An 18445-nucleotide genomic window follows, 5' to 3' on the forward strand; every position below is an offset into this window, starting at 1 on the left:
TGGTCTAGACACAGCAGTCACCTTGCTCAGGGATCCAGAACAATCTAGAAGATGCTCTTCCCCATAGATATTCTTCCTTGTGAGCAGCATTCCTTTCCAGTCTATCTTGTCCTAATAACCCATGCTCCGCTGGGGAGTCTGGAGTGTAGGACAGGAGGGAAGATACCGATTTATCTCTGTTATAATTCCAACATTTTCTGCCACAAAGCCTTATTTCTTTGAGGGGCTGCATGGTTTCTGTTCAGCTGGGGTTTAACTCCAGCACCTGAAGGCTGGGAGGAGGAGGAGTCAGTGAGGGAAAAGACATCCCTGAGTCCCTTCAGGGTGAGGAGATCTGCCTCTTCACCATGTGCCGCAGGGCACCTGCCACCTCCTTGTTCCGAAGGGTATAGATGATGGGGTTGAGCATGGGTGTGATGACTGTGTAGAAGAGGCTGCGGATGCGGTTCATGGTGACAGAGGAGCCCCCCTGGGGCCGGATGTAGGTGATGCTGGCTGTTCCAAAGAAGAGGAAGACCACGAGCAGGTGGGAGGAGCAGGTGGAGAAGACCTTGCAGCGGCTCTGGGTGGAGGCCATTGCCAAGATGGCCCCCAGGATGCGGGTATAAGAAGCCACAATCAGAGAGAAGGGGACCATGATGAAGACCACGGTGGCTGTCACCACAGAGATTTCACTCTTGTGCTTCCCAGCACTTGCCAGTCTCAGTACTGGCAGGATGTCACAGAGGAAGTGTGGGATGATGGGGTGGCTGGGGAAAGGCAGAGTAAAGATGAGGGACGAATGGGTGGTGGCTGTGATGACACCCAGGAGCCAGGAGATTGCCACCATGGCCATGCAGGCCTGCCAGCTCATGAGGGCGGAATAGTGCAGGGGCCGGCAGATGGCAATGTAGCGGTCATAGGCCATGGCTGTGAGCAGGCAGCACTCTGAAATGCCCAGGACAATGAAGACATACATCTGGGCTACACAGCCCTGGAAGGAGATGGCTTGGGGGTGTGGGGAGGCCAGGTCGGCCAGGGTCCTGGGCACAATATCCGTGGTGTACAGGAGCTCCATCACTGAGAGGTGACGCAGGAGGAAGTACATGGGTGAGTGCAGGGCAGGGCTAGCCTGTGTGAGGAGGATGATTGTAGAGTTACCCAGCAAGGTGACCAGGTAGACCAGAAGCACCGCCCAGAACAGGGGGCCCTGCAAGGCCCTGAGGTCAGAGAATCCTAGAAGGAGAAATTCAGGCAGAGTATGATTTTCCTCAGCCATCACTTCAGGCCAGAACCTACGGCACAACCAAGGAAGAGACATTTATATAGGAACGAGCAGCATTTCTGTAATTTAGTAAAGCACTTTTCATACAGTCCCTCCGGAATCAGCTGAGAGAGTTAGGGTCTCTACTTTATGGATGAGGCCATCTCGGAGGGGCTAAATAATTTGCCTGAAGTAATACCAAGGAAGTTGCAGGCCTCGGACTTGAACCTAGGTTTCTTGGCTCCAAATTCGCTGTGTTTCCCACTGTTCCCGATGCTCTAAGTCTTGCTGCAGGGCCTAATTCCCAGGGCAGAGACCCCAGCCCTGTACTTTGGGTCTTTCTTCGGAGTCGAGATGGAGCAGTGCTACGTTCTAAGTCCCTTTGTATTTCCTGGACTGAAACCCCAGCCTGAAAGAGATGATGTAGCACCTGCATCATGGACTCAGCCAGGGACTGTCCTAAGCTGGTATCTGATGATCACCATGGTGGGCTGTGGATTTAGAATGCTATGCAATGGTGGGATTGTGATAATACTGCCCAACTGTATCATGCTTTGGGATTCTATCAAGCCCTTTTTCACAGATTACTGGGTTTTAGCCTGTGTCACGTGAAGGGAGTGGGCCAGGGACTGGCCACACTGTATTTGGGTCCCTCTTATCTGGGTCCCTGTGCTGAGCTACACCAGCTACTCTGTTTTAGCACGCTCTGTTCTCCCATGCATTTCCAGAGTGTGCCCCTGCAGAGAATGTTTCTCTGCATTCTATTAAAATCCTGCTCATCCTTCAAGCTCAACTTAAATTCCACCTCCCCTGTGGCAGCCTCTCTGTTCCTCAAGGTCAGAAATGATTACCCATGGCATTTCAAGATTACATGTGTCTGTAAAGGTCATATTTTTCAGCATGGCCAGGGGCTTATCAACAACATCTTTGAGGGGTGCTGGGCAGTGTCTGCGGGCACATCTGCAGTGATGGGGAGCTGACCATCTTCGGAGGTAACCCCATCTAACTTTGGCTTCCTCTGCTTGTAGGATGGGTCTCTCATTATATTTGTCTTGGTTAAATTCTTAGTGTTTTACAGAATGTGTTACCCCTCTTGCTCCAGACAGCTCTTCCCGCACTTGAAGAAAGCACCTTCCTCTGTGTTCTCCTGAGTCATTAGTTGTGCCTGGGTCCCAGCACTTTTTAGTGCGGTCTCCACTGTAAGATCCTGCAGGACAGTTGGGGAGGTAGTGGGGGGCTGTCTGTTTTAACAGCTACTGGTGCTTCCCAAGTGCCCGGTCCCTGCCAGGCACCACGCCAAAGGGCTTACCATTCTCGAAATCACTGGACCTTCACAATCACACTATGACATAGAAACTTTCCCCATTTTACAGATGAGTAAATGGAAGCCCAGACAGCATTAGTAACTCTCTCGAAGTCACATTATCTAGTAACGGCGGGCATTTGGGCTTAAATCCAGCCCCACCTAACACCAGAGTCTGTGCTTTTAGTCAGTTCTCTACTGTCGTAGGAGCAGTTCAGTCACTGGGACAACTAGCCAGAGATCTTGCACGTGCCAAGTGCTCGGCTGAGTATTATTAGATAAATGAATGAATCCTCCTTATAAAGATGGGGGAACTGATGAACAGAAAGATGAAGTGATCCGCCTAAAATTAGGCAGCCAGTGAGACAAACAGGACACTGGGCCCAAGTCTTGTACAAGTCTGGGTTCCCAACATTGGCAGGGCCTTATCGCCCACATTCACCCCACACACAAGATTAGCCTGGGCATCTTCCTTGTTAGACAGGAGAGTCTCACACTTTCTGTCTTTGCTCATAGACCTAACCTTCCTCCCACCCCCACTCTGTCTGCTTATGGTATTTTTTTTTGCCTTACGTCATTTACTCTACAGCTTACACTTAGAGATTACCGTGTGCTGGGCATTGTGCACCATCTCAGGTGCCTTCATAACAGCTCTAGTCTAGTTGTTATTTCACCATTGCAGAGAAGGAACCAGAGCTCTGAGAGTTTAAATTACCAACCCAAATTACAGGATTAGTGAGTTGCAGAATCAGAATAGTAACTTGAGCCTGAGGTTTCAACCATCCTGCCTATGGTATCTCCAGTGAGGCCAGCAGCCTTACCCTACACTCCTGGGAGATAAACTCCATCTAGTGAGTTTGGACAGAAGTAGTGCCCGAGTCCCTTGGTCCTCTTCTCTCCTGTTTATAACCCTTCAGATGTTCACACCACTAATATTAATGTTTGGGATAGATTTTGTTATTCTCAAATTTAGAAAATGTTATCTTTGCAGTTAAAATACTTAAGAAATATTTGGAGTCAAGTCGTCTATGATTTCCCCACTTAAGTTCTTTTCTTTCTTGTATATTACCCTCAAGTCTTTGTCCCATCGCAAACCCATTTTACATGCTTGTAATCATAGTGTATATACAGTTTTGTCTTTTTCCTTTCCTTTTTTTTTTTCAAGTTTTCATTTATTTAAGTAATCTCTGTGCCCAATGTAGGTCTCGAACTCACGACCCCAAGATCAGGAGTTGTGTGCTCTTCTAACTCAGCCAGACAGGTGTCCCTTTTTCCTTTCCTTTTTAATGTTTGCTTGAAGCATTTTGCTGTGAGATCACATAGTATTCTGAGTGATTTTTTTTAAAGATTTTATTTATTTATTTTTGTGAGACAGAGAGAGAGGGAGGAAGGGAGAAAACGAGCGGGCAGGGGGGGGCAGAGGGAGAAGCAGACTCTCCGCTGAGCAGGGAGCCCAATGGGGACTCGATCCTAGGACCCTGAGATCATGACGTGAGCCAAAAGCAGACGCTTAACCTACTGAGCCACCCAGGCGCCCTTCTGAGTGATCTTATCCAAAGTTCTTTAGTAGTCCGTTGAATTTCTCCACTACCATCTAACCAACACTTCTCATACTCTTGCAACTTAAATTCTTCCATTGGCTGTATTTGTTATTTTAGATAATGATGGGAACAAGATCTTTATGTACATTTCATTTTGTTCCTGTGAACTCATTCCCTTAGGGAAAATTTCTAAGAGTGGTAATTGGCTAAGGGTATGGACATTTTTTATGGGTCTTGCCATGTAATATGTACTTTTGGGTCTCCTTTAACTGAACACAAGTGGCAATGCCAACCTTCCTTCCCCGAGTAAAGCTGGGATTCTTCTTCATCCTGTCCGCCCTCATCAAGCCTCTCCCACCATCCCCACCCATCTTTGCCACACCCTGAGCATCTCTTTACTTCAGTCCTCTAATTACGTTTCACCCCAAGATATCATCTGTGAAGGGAGAGAGATAAGTTTCTCCTTCCTTACTTCTCCTCTCTCTTCCCTGCTCTCTTCCCAGCTCCAGCTTCCCTATTTGCCCTCTGCCTCTGATAATTTCCCTCTTAACTTCTCTTATCTCCCGTACACCCTGAGACGCTTGGGACAATCTTCAGAGAGACACTGGCCTTGAGGCCACTCTTCTTCAAAATCTCCCACAGAGGAACAGAGAGAAGGACAGAGAGCCCTTTTGGGTCATAGAGAGGGACTGAGGCTCTCTCTCTCTCTTTTTAAAGATTTTTATTTATTTATTTAACAGAGAGAGAGAGAGAGAGAGAGAGAGCACAGTAGGCAGAGTGGCAGGCAGAGGGAGAGGGAGAAGGAGGCCCTCTGCCGAGCAGGGAGCCTGATGCGAGGCTCGATCCCAGGACTCCGAGATCATGACCTGAGCCGAAGGCAGACGCTTAACCAGCTGAGCCACCCAGACGCCCCTCTCTCTCTCTCTTTTTTTTTTTTTTAAAGATTTTATTTATTTATTCATGAGAGAGAGAGAGAGAGGCAGAGGGAGAAGCAGGCTCCCAAGGAGCAGGGAGCCCGATGCGGGACTCGACCCCAGGACCCTGGGATCATGACCTGAGCTGAAGGCAGACGCTTAACCATCTGAGCCACCAAGCGCCCCTCTCTCTCTTTTTTTTTAAGATTTTTTTTTATTTGTCATAGAGAATGAGAGAGAGAGAGAGAGAGGGAGGGGGGAGAGCACAAGCAGGGGAAGGGCAGAGGGAGAAGGAGAAGCAGGCCTCCTGCTGAGCAGGGAGCCTGACTTGGGGCTCAATCCCAGGACTCTGAGATCATGACCTGAGCCGAAGGCAGACGCTAACTGAACCACCCAGATGCCCTTCTTCTTCTTCTTTTTTAAAAATTATTTTTAATTGTGGTAAAAAACACATAGCATAAAATTTACCATCTTAACCAATTCTGGGGTGTGGTTTAGTAGTGTTAAGTATATTCAGATTGTCATGCAATGAATCTCCAGAACTTTTTCATCTTGCAAAACTAAAACTTTATACCCATCAAACAACTTCCCATTTTCCCCTCCCCGTGACTCTTTTGAAAACTGAACCTCTCACCCTCAACCCCTGCAGTAAGTCTTAGTGACATAGGCAGGTGGATAAATCAATCAGAAAAGTGGTATGTGGATGGAGCAACAGATAACTTGTGGCTAACTGGCTAGATGGACAGAAGGTGAAGGGACAGAGGTGTGGCTGGCTGGCTGCATGACTGGTCAGCCTAGAGAGCCCTGAGTACAAGAGGTAAGTATCTCAAAAGGGGACAGGAATTGATAGCAGCTCTTTAGGGGTAGATTTGTCATCTTGGGGGCAAGGGAGCTGGGATTCTGGAGCCCACTGAAGGATGTGGGAAATAGGGGGAGGACTGCCTTTATTAAGTTAGGGAGGTCTTGGGGAGCATAGCCAGACAACTTTGTTCTTTCAGACTTTTTTTTTTTTGACCTGAAACATTAATAATGGGAGTTGCACATGGGTGTGTGTGTGTGTGTATTAGGGAGTATATGGGGCAGCAAAGGAAGATGTGAGCAGCTCTATCTGTGGGCTCTGAGATGGGGACCATTAACAGGAACCTAAGAAAAAATGTCCTAAGTTTTCATCAGGCGTTGACCATAGACAGTATGGAGACTATGAATGCCCACCTGATTTACATACCACTTGTGATCCCACAGACCTGCACATCCTCGCTGCCCACTGCCTCACTTCCATCTCTTCGCCATACACACCTCATCACACATTCAAAGGTTTGCACAGTCTGAGTATATACACACTTACCTTGCTGTATTATATGCAGTTTTATCTGGGAGAAATTGTCCAGCCGGCCCGGTGGCACCTGAATCACACCTCTGCAAATGCAATGGAAACTTCAGCTGGATTCTTTTCTCCCATGCCCAGGGACAGGTGTTGGCTCCCAGCTCACAGAGAGAGGTTCTAAGGCCCTCTGTTCCTCTTCCCTTTCTACCTTGGCAGGGTCTAGCCTTGTTAGGGAAGGACAAAGCCTGCCCAGCACCGTGTGGGGGCGCTTACCTGGGGGAGATGGAAAAGGCCACCCAGGCAGGGTAGGGGCTGCTGGGTGCCAGGCTTGGGTTCTGGTCCTCCCCCCGCTCTTGGAAGTCTTAACCTCTGTGGTGCCCACAGTTATTCTCCCTAGGAGGCCTAGGGAGAGGGGGCCCTGACTCTTGGCGTTTCCCTAGGTGACTCTGAGCTGAGGTAGTATCATGGGCCAGGTGATTCTGCCTGGGTCCCCAGTGCCTACTGTACCCTCTCATTTCTCTTGGCCAACCTGTGTCCTTTCCCTTCCCTCACACCTTCCTCTCCCTTAAGTCCTCCAGTAACTCAATAACTTCTGTTTAGGTAGAATAAACTGCAGACTCCTCCCCTTGATTTATAAGACCCTAATGATTTGGTCCCTGTATATTAAGCATGTCTTTTTATTCTGATGTTTTGACACCTGGAGCCTTACGGATCCCGGCTAGACTGCCCCTCCCAAGATCAGCTAATTCTTAGAGATAACAAATGACTCACCTATAAGCATGCCTTTCACATGCAACCAACAATCCAGAGTCTGTACCCTCTGCCAAATGTTCCTGGGACCTAATCATCCCAGGGTCGGGTACCAGACAACCAGAGACAGCCCCTAAACCTAGAACTGGCTGAAATTATCCAAACTAGCTAAACCGAAACTTGCCTAGTCTGCTTGCCCTGCCCTGCCTATTCTTTCCCCAGAAAATCACAGTGCAGGCTCTTGTCCACATGACGTCTCACTCCCTCTGCCTCCTGATCTATCCCGGTGCCTCTTCCTGTGGCTGGGGATGGTGCAGCACGCCCCTCCTCTTGGGAACTGTGAGTAACAAACTGTCTCTTCAATGGGTATTGTCTTCTGATCTGTTGCCCTCATCCTGTTGGAAAAATAATGATGAAACCTACATTTTACAACACCCTGCTCTTGTTTTCCCTCCACTATGCTCCTGCCACATTAGCCTTTGTTCTCTTCCTTAAACCTACTTGCTGTTCCCTCTGTCCAGAGGCTTTGCCCTACATCTTCCACAGGTGCCTTCTCATTATTCAAGTTTCGGCTCAAATTTCATCTCTTTAGAAAGACTTTTCCAAACTGCCCTAGAGACTGTAGCACCATACCCCGATCGTCCTACTTTACATTCTTTACGGCATGCACCCTTGGCGGAACTGTAAAATTTGTTGTTTTTGTTTGTTTGGGTGTTTAGTGTATGTCCGCCCCAGCGGGAAGTATGATCTGCACAGGCAGGGACTTTGTTTCATTCATAGCGGTTGCTTCAGAGCTTGGACGAGGAGCGGGTTAGTAGCTCTGTGGAGATGCTTTGACAGGTGTTACTGATGACTCATTCACAACATGACTTTCTGTCTCCTCCAGTCTAGAGAGCTAAAGATGACAGTCCTCAAACTCCCTTACAGCTCTTGTTTATCTGAGAATTTCTTAGTTTCAGTTTCAATTTTTAAAAAAATTTGAGTGTAGCTGACACACAGTGTTACATTAGCTTCAGGTGTACGACATAGTGATTGAACACCTGTGTTATGCTGTGCTCCCCGCAAGCTCACCACACAGCGCTATTACAGTACCATGCACTGTATTCCCCGCACGGTACCTTTCATCCCTGTGACTTATTCATTCCATAACAGGAAGTCTGTCCCCCCCACTCCCCTTCACCTATTTGTTGCCCATATCGTCAATGCTGCCCTCGCTGGCCAACATGTACGCTATGCACCAACAGGGCAAGTTTCTAAGACTGCCACCCTCCCTCTCCTCAAGGCCAGCTAGGCACATTCGCTTTTCCACTGGTCCTGTTGTGTAGCCACTGTCCTTGTCCGTCCTCCAGACGTCTGGAGGACGGTGTAGCACCCACAGAAGCCTTACTGACTTCACTCAGCGAGCCTTAAATGATAGCCAGCAAAACATGTCTTTACTGAACACTGGAATGTCTCTAATGAGAAAAGCTGTGCTCCAAAATAGAATGGCCTTGGACATTATTATTGCCTCGAAAAGAGGCACCTGTGCCGTTATCCAAACCGAATGTGTGTGTTCATGAGTCTGCTGATGTACCATCTTTACTAAAATCTCATGAGGACACAAGTGAATGCCCTAAGTGATCCAACCCCCCACCTAAGGGACTTAATAAATCAGTGGTTCAGATTATGGGACTCTCGGTGGGGAAAAAACGGTCCCTTATTTTGGGAATCATTCTGTGAATCTTGGGTTTTTTCTTGCATGTACCTGTATTGCTGCTGTGGCACCTGTCTCCAACGCAACGCGGCACCTCCATGCCAGGAAAACCCTTTGCTGCCTGCTCAGGGCGTATTGCCGAAGAGGGAGAGGGGGGCGTGCAAGATTGTGAACTGGTCACCAGGCGTTCAGGGCAGGAGGAGGTCACCGGGAGGATGTGACCGCTGGTTGACCCCAGAGCTGCACCTGCGCAACGGGGGGCTCCTTAGCCCCTCTCCCGTCCTTTGAGTGTGCGGTCCTCCCACGGTGGGAGCCATTTTCAAGCACGTAAAGTTGAGGGGATAAGGTGTTGTTGAGACCTTCCGGATGGTGTACGTTACTGAACCGGTTAAGTCCTCCGCACCAACTTTTACGATTGCGGTGGGCAGGTGCCGAGATCCACGCGTCTAGCGGCCGCTCCAGACGAGCCTGCGGGGTAAGCTCGCTCGCTTGTCGAACCTGCAGCCTGCCAATCTGGAGTGGCTGCCTCTTCCTTCGGTTTCTCTTTGTTCTCCATGGGCCGGGCCCCGTTTATGAACCGCCAGCTCGGAGGTCCCTCCGCTGGGCCAGGAGACGAGCCTCCCAGGTTCTGGGCGTGGGCACCCTGGGAGGATTTTGTGTGATGCTCGCCGGTGTGCACCGGTTCCCCTGGGCCTAACGGCAGAGAAACTGGTTCCCTGCTGCCGAGGTGGCCTTCCTGCCTCATTCACAGAGCAGCGCCCTAGAGAGGGGTTTGTAGTAAGGCTCTTTGTGTATCTGAAAACTAGGCTGACAAGTCCAGAAGAGATTGCCGGATAGAGGGGCTCATAAAGGGATGGATAACTGGCCACATGGGCAGAGGACGGGTAGGTGGAGGTGTGGCTGGCTGGATTACTGGGTGGCCAGGGGACCTGTGAAGGCAGGAGGTGACACTCTTGGAGGAGTGATGAAGTAGAAAGAGGTTCCTAAGGATAGGTTGGCCCCACGGAGGCAGAGGACCTCTGGCTTGATGTCAACGGGAAGCCGTCTGGAATTTGGAACAAGAAAAGACAACCTTAACTTGGGACCTGAGAAAGAATGTCTAAGATTACCATTTGTCACTGGCTCTGGAAACGGAGCCTGTAGTGTGTAGTGTCTGTGCCGGGAGGGAGATGTGGTCGGACAGCGGGTGTAGACGTGTCCTGTGCAGCTGGAGTGTGATGGGCCTGTGGGTGTCCACGATGTATCTGGGGTATGGTATGTGGAAGAGACTGTCTACAGATTCCCCTCTGGACTGTGTTTTCTTCAGCCTGATGCACAGCTTCCATGTGGGGGTGGCCGGGAATGCCTTTCACTCTCTTTCGAATTAGAGCTCCTGCTTCCTGGATCCAAGGTCTTTTTCTTTCCTAGTTTGGGTGGAGTACATTCTCCAGTAGCTCCAGATGCTGTTGGGCGGTGCATCGGAAATACAGTTTTTGGGACTTTGCACATCTGAACATTCTTTATTCTAACTTTGTGCTTGTTTGAGAATTGGCTGGGTATAGTAGTCTGGGTGTGATTATTATTATTATTATTTTTAGAATTTAGAAGGTATTATTCCATTATCTTTAAGATACCAATGCTATTGTTGAGATAGCCGAATCCTTACATGGGCATCTCCTCTTTACCATCAATAATCCGTTCATGAAAAACAGATGTTCTGGGTGAAAGTGCTAATTGGGAACCTATTTCTCAAGATTTTAAATGGGAAAAAATATTATGTGACAGTGTCAACCCTAAGCCTCCAATTTCCTAAAAAATAGTTAAACACAATAAAATGTTACCACACTATAACACACAATAATACGCTATCATGTTATGTTGTAAAATGCTTAAGAAAATCACCCAGACCATCAGTTAATATGGTTGTTCACAGACATTTGCCTTGTATGGAACAGAAACTCTCTTCTGGCCAGCAACAGCCAGCGTGCACATTCTTTTTCATGATGCTCATTTCAGATCATCTCTGTGTAACTCAAGGCTTTTACCACAGTGTTTTGCTAAAGTGCTTGGAGTTTTAGCAATGTAAATAGAAAGCTTTCTTACTTGGACACTAGCGGGGAATGGTGCAATTGTTAAAATGTTTCCAATGCGTCATTGTAAACTCTTTAAAATTACTTTTTAACAGGTGACTCAGTCTGTTACGTGTCTGCTGTCCTGAGGTGGAAGGCGCTTCATCAGTTAAAGATAATATATCTTGGGGCTCCTGGGTGGCTCAGTCATTAAGCGTCTGTCTTCGGCTCCGGTCATGATCCCGGGGTCCTGGGATCGAGCCCCACATCGGGCTCCCTGCTCCGCGGGAGGCCTGCTTCTCCCTCTCCCACTCCCCCTGCTTATGTTCCCTCTCTCACTGTGTCTCTCTCTGTCAAATAAATAAATAAAATCTTAAAAAAAGGTAATATATCTTCTATATCTTGATGAAACATGTCCATTAATACCTTATCAGCACACATTGCCACTTTAATATCTTGTTTTGTAATTTCATAACGCTGTATATTTTGTACATAATTCCCCACCAGCTTTAAAATGTCTGCAGAAAGGTATTCTAATTCTGCTACTATGTAAACAGAAACCTGGTGGTCAATTTTATAACCTACGACCACCTTTAATAAAGGATGAATTTTTTTCTTTAAAATTTTTATTGTTATGTTAATCACCATACATTACATCATTAGTTTTTGATGTACTGTTCCATGATTCATTGTTTGTGCATAATACCCAGTGCTCCATGCAGAATGTGCCCTCTTTAATACCCATCACCAGGCTAACCCATCCCCCCACCCCCCTCCCCTCTAGAACCCTCAGTTTGTTTTTCAGAGTCCATCGTCTCTCATGGTTCGTTTCCCCCTCCGATTTCCCCCCTTCATTCTTCCCCTCTGGCTATCTTCTTTTTTTCTTCTTTTCTTAACTTATATTGCATTATTTGTTTCAGAGGTACAGATCTGTGATTCAACAGTCTTGCACAATTCACAGCGCTCACCATAGCACATACCCTCCCCAATGTCTATCACCCAGCCACCCCATCCCTCCCACCCCCACCACTCCAGCAACACTCAGTTTGTTTCCTCAGATTAAGAATTCCTCATATCAATGAGGTCATATGATACATGTCTTTCTCTGATTGACTTATTTCACTCAGCATAACACCCTCCAGTTCCAAAGGATGAATTTTTTCTACTGGGAGAGATAAAGGGTTTCTTTGCTTTCTCTTTTCAATAGCCAATTGGGCATCAGCTATTGCCCACTTAACAATTGGATGAGAGAAAGTTTTTTGAACACGTTCCTCTACATCTGAAGCACTTCGGGACTGAGCTTGGCATAGCATATTTAATAATTGCAAAATTAATTCTTCAACATATTGAAGAGCCCCCGCCACTTGGGTGTGTTCTCCTCTCTGAAAAGCTTGTACGGCAGCTGCTGCCCATATATTCATCTTTTTTTTTTTTTATGTTCTATCAGCCAACATATAGTACATCGTTAGTTTTTGATGTAATGTTCAATGATTCATTAGTTGTGTATAAGACCCAGTGCTCATCACCACACGTGCCCTCCTTAATACCCATCACCCGGCTACTCCATCGCTCACCCCCCTCCCTTCTGTAGCCCTCAGTTTGTTTCCCGGAGTCCAGAGTCTCTCATGGTTTGTCTCCCTCTCTGATTTCTTCCCATTCAGTTTTCCCTCCCTGCCCCTGTGGTCCTCTGTGCTATTGCTTATGTTCCACACATGAGTGAAACCATGTGATGATTGTCTTTCTCTGACTGACTTATTTCACTCAGCATGATACCCTCCAGTTCCATCCATGTCGATGCAAATGGTGGGTATTCCTCCTTTCTGATGGCTGAGTAACATTCCATTGTATATATGAACCACATCTTCTTTATCCATTCATCCGTTGAAGGGCATCTTGGCTCCTTCCACAGTTTGGCTATCGTGGACATTGCTGCTATAAACATTGGGGTGCACGTACCCCTTCGGGTCCCTACATTTGTATCTTTGGGGTAAATACCCAGTAGTGCAATTGCTGGATCGTAGGGTAGCTCTACTTTCAACTTCTTGAGGAACCTCCACACTGTTTTCCAGAGTGGCTGCACCAGCTTGCGTTCCCACCAACAGTGTAAGAGGGTTCCCCTTTCTCCACGTCATTTTCTAAATGGAAGTTTCAAAAAATTTTTTTTCAAATCTTTACAAGTAAAATTTATGCTTCTATAAAATTTTTAAAAAATTTATACTTAGAAGGAAATTCCCAAGTAGAAAGTAATTTTGCAGAACCCATGCTTTGAACACCTGAAAATGTTTTTGGAAATAGCAGTTTCAAAATCAGGATTTCTGTCTCCCTTCTTTCTTCCTATTTTCCCCATTTCCTTCCTTTCGTCTCTTTTATCTCCCTCTTTCTTCCTCCCCCCCCTTCCTCTCCCACCTCTGGGTGCTGTCTCATCTAGGATAAGCGCAGAGGTGATTGTGCACATATTAAAGCAGAATGAAAAGTGAGTGCAGTTCAGAGCTCCACCCTCTCCTTCCCCTCCTAGAAAGACTTGGCACCTGTTATTAGAAAGGGAGGAAGAGAAAACTCCAAGTCACTGTTTTTTCCTGTTTGAGCTAGGCGGCAAGAGCAGATGGCTGCTGTATACTCAATTCTATTTTCTTTAAGGATTTTACTTTGGTGAGAGCCCTTAGACGGTTATTGGGAATTGTATCTAAGCAGAGTTCCTTAATCTGTGAGTACTCTGCTTCAGTGTTCTAAACAGAAATATTTATATTCTCAGTCCTGGTAGATCAGAAAAACTACTCAACCATTTAACAAATCTTTCCCACTAATACCAGCATGCTACTTAAATTCATAAAATTTTCATAGACAGGCATCTTCTTAGATCTGGTATTTTCTTTGATTAAAGTTAAAATAAAAATACATTTAGCTAAGCCCTAAAGTAAAAATCCCATAATTCTTAACCTTAACAGACTAGAAAAAATTACTCAACAATTTAAAAAATCATCCTACTAATACCACCATATCACTTAAATTTCTAAATTCCTTATGGGCAGACATCTCCCTAGATCTGACTTGTTAATGTTTACTAATTAAAGCAAGTCACTGAAAATGCCTAGGTGGTTTATTAACTCCATAAACACAGGTTTTGATTAATTTTTATTAAATTAATTTTTAACCAAATTACACATGAAAGTATCTGCATCGCAGGAAGAGTGCCTCCAAGTCAACAGCTATTAAAAGGAGCAGGCATTAAGAACAGTAAAAAAGTAGCTCACAATGCCTTCCTTAACCTGATCACACCCCTATGGGACATAGCAGTGATAAAGATTAAGCCATGAATGAAAGTTTGACTAAGTTAAATTCTTTAGGGTTGGTTCAATTTTGTGCCAGCCACCATAGTTGACATTTTCTAAAAACAACAAAACAAAACAAAACAAAACACAAAACAGCAAAAATCCTTACTAGAGGGAGGTGTTTGTTTAGATCATTCCCGGGACAATGATTCCATTGTTTCAAGAACTTAAATCCTTTGAGTTTCCTAAACTGTTGTGTGTGACATTGTAAAAATAGAAACTCCCACTAGAGGGAGCCATTCCCCCGGATTGTCTCTGGTTCCCTGCCTTGAGAATCTGGTTTCTTCAGCATGTACACGTTTTAAGTGGCTTTCTAGGTCTTCAGTCTCTCTCCCCATTCCTCAGTTCCGGTGTGTGTGTGTGGGGGGGGGCTCAAAAAAGAATTACTTTCACATCCTAATAACTTCAACGCGGAAGATGAAATGAATTTCTGAGGTACTAATATAATGTGCTGGTTCTTGAGATGAGAACAAAATGTGTGCACGCAGACCATTTGTCTGCTTTGGACTTGGCTCATAAATTATGTCTTTACTGGGTGTGGAGAAAGAAAAGGAATACATTCAGTTAAGACTGATTCAGGCTGAGAAGTGGGTGAATCAGCACATCGTCTTCCTGTTTGACTGTTTCGCACAGCTTCTGAGAAATAGACACATAGCCTGGGAGCTCGGGGTCTCTCTCTAGCAGACCATGGCCTTCATGTGAGAATTTTATTCTCTGGGGACAGAGTTCCTGAAAAAGGGTGTCCTAGAAATGCTCCTGACAAGAGTGTGGGGACTTGAGGCTCCGTGTGGTTTCTGAGCTTTCTGGGAAACTTTAAAACCTCATTTCACACAGAGAGTGTTCAAATAAGGCTCCTTGGGATAAGACTTTTAAAGTCTGTTGGGGCAACATCCCCATTTGGGTCTTCCTTTAGGGGCCAGATTACCTGTGAGGAGGACATGGAATGCTCCAGAAGAAAAGTAAATAATTTTGCCTCAGTATGCCTTCTGTTTAGGGGTCTATTTCCTGGTAACTTTCTGGGACCATGACCTGAGCCAAAGGCAGACGCTTAACGATTGAGCCACCCAGGCACCCCTTGCAGACTATTTTTTAGAAGAGGAAACCAAGACTCAGAGAGATGAAGTATCTTGTTCAAGGCCACCCCTCACTAGAAAGCAGGAGAAGTAGGCTCTAAATACAGGCCTGCTTAGCTTGAGACTTCGTGTTCTTTTTAACACCCCATGCCCCGTGTTGCATCTTTTGAGGTAATAGAGATCCAGAGATCCCTCCTCCTCTGATGGAGGGGCAAGGGTGAGAAAGCAGATGCAGGGCCAGAGATATGCTGAGGTGAAGGGAGAGGGTGTTTCTGAGCTTAGGCTGCACAGCTTCATCCTCTCCTGAAAAGTTGGTGATAAGCTTACCAAAGAGAAAAAGAGTGGGAAGGGGCAGGGATCATATGATTCAAGAGAGAAATATTATCTCACAGGGACATTTGTCAGGGATTTCAGAGGTGAGGAAATGGATTTCTGAGCAGCTGTGAGGGCCAGGCTTGAAGGGAGAGGCATGAAACCAGAACAGGCCAGGTATGGGGGCCTTGTATTTCTTCGGGATCATGCTATCCTGGAAGCAGAGGAAGAGAAGGCTGACATTGGGGTGAATCTGATGGGCTGGGAGTGAGGGGCATGGGGAAAGGTCGGGAGGATGAGTGTGGCTTAAGTGCTGGAAGTCTATCAGTCGTGCCTATGATGGTGTAGCTGGAGTGCGAGGAAGTCTGTGACAGTGTGTGCAACTCAAATTTCCCCTCAATATCTCCTTCAGAGCCTGTCTTCCTGGAGTTTCAGAGTTGCCTCCCCATACAGAGGAGCATTCAGACACTGCTGTTTTTTAGTAGTCCCTGTTCAGAGTCTTGCCCCAGTCTTATAGTCCTCTCTCCATGGTTGCACACTGAAATAAAGTTCTCAGACACCAATCTGTGCGGCCATGCAGGGCTGCCTCTGCAAGGGAGAGGAGCAGCAGCTGAATCCTGCACAAAGCTTTTATTTTTTTATTTTATTTTATTTTTTATGAGAAAAGCAAGGACAGATGCCTCAAAGCATGAGAAAGGAGCACAAAGGGATGGCAAATATCTTGAAGCCGTAAAGCAGGTCTGCACCCTCCCCTACATACCGGCACACAGGGAGGCAGTCATGGGATAAGGGAGGAGCAGGATGTTTGGGCTAGCAATCACCAGGTGCAGAAAGGGGAGACTGAAGATTATATTCTTTCATAGCTCCTAACCTGTGCCCTGCCACTGGGGATCATGGGATGCCGCTCCTACTGGGCCACTGCATTCAACAGCCTGAACACAGGAACACTGCTGGTGTTTCAGTTGCTTCCACAGTCACCCCTTAGGTGACAATATATTACAATATACTTCCTAAGAATAACTCCACATCTCTTTTTTCTTTCCCTCCTTCCCTGGTCTCACAAGGAGCGTTGGTTTTGGTCCCACAGGCGTATTCCTACCAACAACGGAGTGAGTGAACTTGGAAGCACATGTCCCTCAATCATGCCTTCAGATGAGGCCACAGCCCTGGCTGACAGCTTGACTACAACCTCATGAATCACCTTAAGCCCGAGTTACCCAGCTAATCAGCCAGATTCTGGCCCACTGAACTATGAGATAATGATTGTTTGTTGTTTTAAGCCACTAGGTTTTGTGGGTAACTCGTTAAGTGGCAATAGGTAATCAATACAGATTTTGGTACCTGGAAGTGGGGTGCTGCCATAACAAATATCTGAAATATGGGAGTAGCTTTGGGACGAGGGGTAGGTGGAAGCTGGAAAAGCTCTAAGGATTTCAAACAGGACTATTCATGAGAGCTTAACCTTGAAAATACTTTTTGTGGAATTCTTAGATTCTGGGGAGGAGAGTCATGTGTCCCTGGAAAGAGCTTTGTTAGGGCTGTCATTTATTTTGGAGCCAAGCCGTTTTCCTGATCAGGTCTTTCACTACTTGCTTAACTTGTTGGTTCCTGAGAGTACAGATGAAAGGATTCAAGAGGGGGACAATGATTGTATTGATTAGAGACACTCCTTTGTTGAAATCAACCCCCTTGCCTGGAGAGGGCTTGACATACATGAAGAAGCAGCTGCCATAGCACATGGTGACCACGATGATATGGGAGGAACAGGTAGAGAAAGATTTTTTTCTCTCCTGGACAGAGGGGATCCTGACAATTGTCCAGATGATCTGGACATAGGATATGGTGATAGCACCAGAGCGCTGACCAGAACCACCACAGCCAGGGTGAAAGCTGCCATCTCTAACACCTGGGGCCTGCTGCACACCACCTCCATTAGAGGCATATAGTCACAGAAGTAGTGGTTGATGTGGGTGGCACAGAATGGAAGCCGACTGGTCAGGATGACAGGCACGATGATGAAGGAGAACACTGCCAGCCAGCAGGTGAGGATGAGCTGTGTGCAGACTCTTGCTCAGGAGGATGGGGTAGCGGAGGGGCTGGCAGATGGCGATGTACTGGTCGTAGGCCATGGCCGTGAGGAGGATGAACTCTGTAGCCCCCAGGAAGATGTGGAAAAAGTCCTGAGTGATGCAGCCAGCAAAACTGATAGTCTTGGTCCCTGTGGCAATGTTGAGCAACATCTTGGGCAGGATGATGGTCTGGAACCAAATTTCTAAGCAGGACAGATTCCGGAGGAAGAAGTACATTGGGGTTTGCAGGCTGGTGTCCAGCAAGGTCAGGCTGATGACAACCAGGTTTCCAGAGACAGTCACAAGGTAGGCAAGCAGCAGGAGCAGGAAAACTACCACCTGAAGCTCTCTGGTGTCTGTCAGGCCTTGGAGGAAGAACTCAGTCACTATGGTCCGATTGGCCATGGCGGACCTCAGCCCTTTCCAGAAATGTGCAAGCATGGGTGGATAGGAGCATCAGAAATTAGGATGAAGAAGAGGAAAATTTCTCCCCAAGTCCATCATTCCCTTACCTGTCCACTGTCTTTCTGTGGATTCAAGGAAGCAGAGCAGAAGCTTCTGGAGACTCTTTCCTAGTCAGAAAAGTCACCTCTTTCAGAATCTTTGAGGAATTCTTGAATGTCAGTGACTTTCCCTTCACCCTTCCTTCTTCCCTTCCTCTTTTCTTTCTTTTATTCTCGGCTTTTATTTTCTCTGAGAAAGGCTACAAAGAATTCTCTGCTGTTCTCCCAGTTCTCTTTAGAACTGGCAAACACCGATTCATCCTCCAAGATCCAGCTTAAGTGTGACCTCTTCTATGAGGCCTTTCCTGGAAGCCCTAGCCTGAGTCACCTGCTCTCTCGCAGT

At 46.7% G+C, this 18445-nt stretch overlaps 1 protein-coding gene and 1 pseudogene across 1 annotated transcript; both read right to left on the reverse strand.

The window, feature by feature from the left end:
• Positions 1-319: 319 nt before the first annotated feature.
• Positions 320-1258, reverse strand: OR10P1 (olfactory receptor family 10 subfamily P member 1). Its single transcript, XM_025882806.1, has one exon. The coding sequence runs from the start codon at positions 1256-1258 to the stop codon at positions 320-322; it is 939 nt and encodes a 312-aa protein (XP_025738591.1).
• A 15813-nt stretch (positions 1259-17071) lies between these two features.
• LOC112832576 (olfactory receptor 2AP1-like) lies at positions 17072-18004 on the reverse strand (annotated as a pseudogene).
• Between the last annotated feature and the right edge of the window lie 441 nt (positions 18005-18445).

This window comes from Callorhinus ursinus, unplaced genomic scaffold, assembly GCF_003265705.2.
Source record: "Callorhinus ursinus isolate GAN/ISIS: 27379988/994484 unplaced genomic scaffold, GSC_fseal_2.0 scaffold14, whole genome shotgun sequence".
NCBI classification, from domain to species: Eukaryota; Metazoa; Chordata; class Mammalia; order Carnivora; family Otariidae; genus Callorhinus; species Callorhinus ursinus.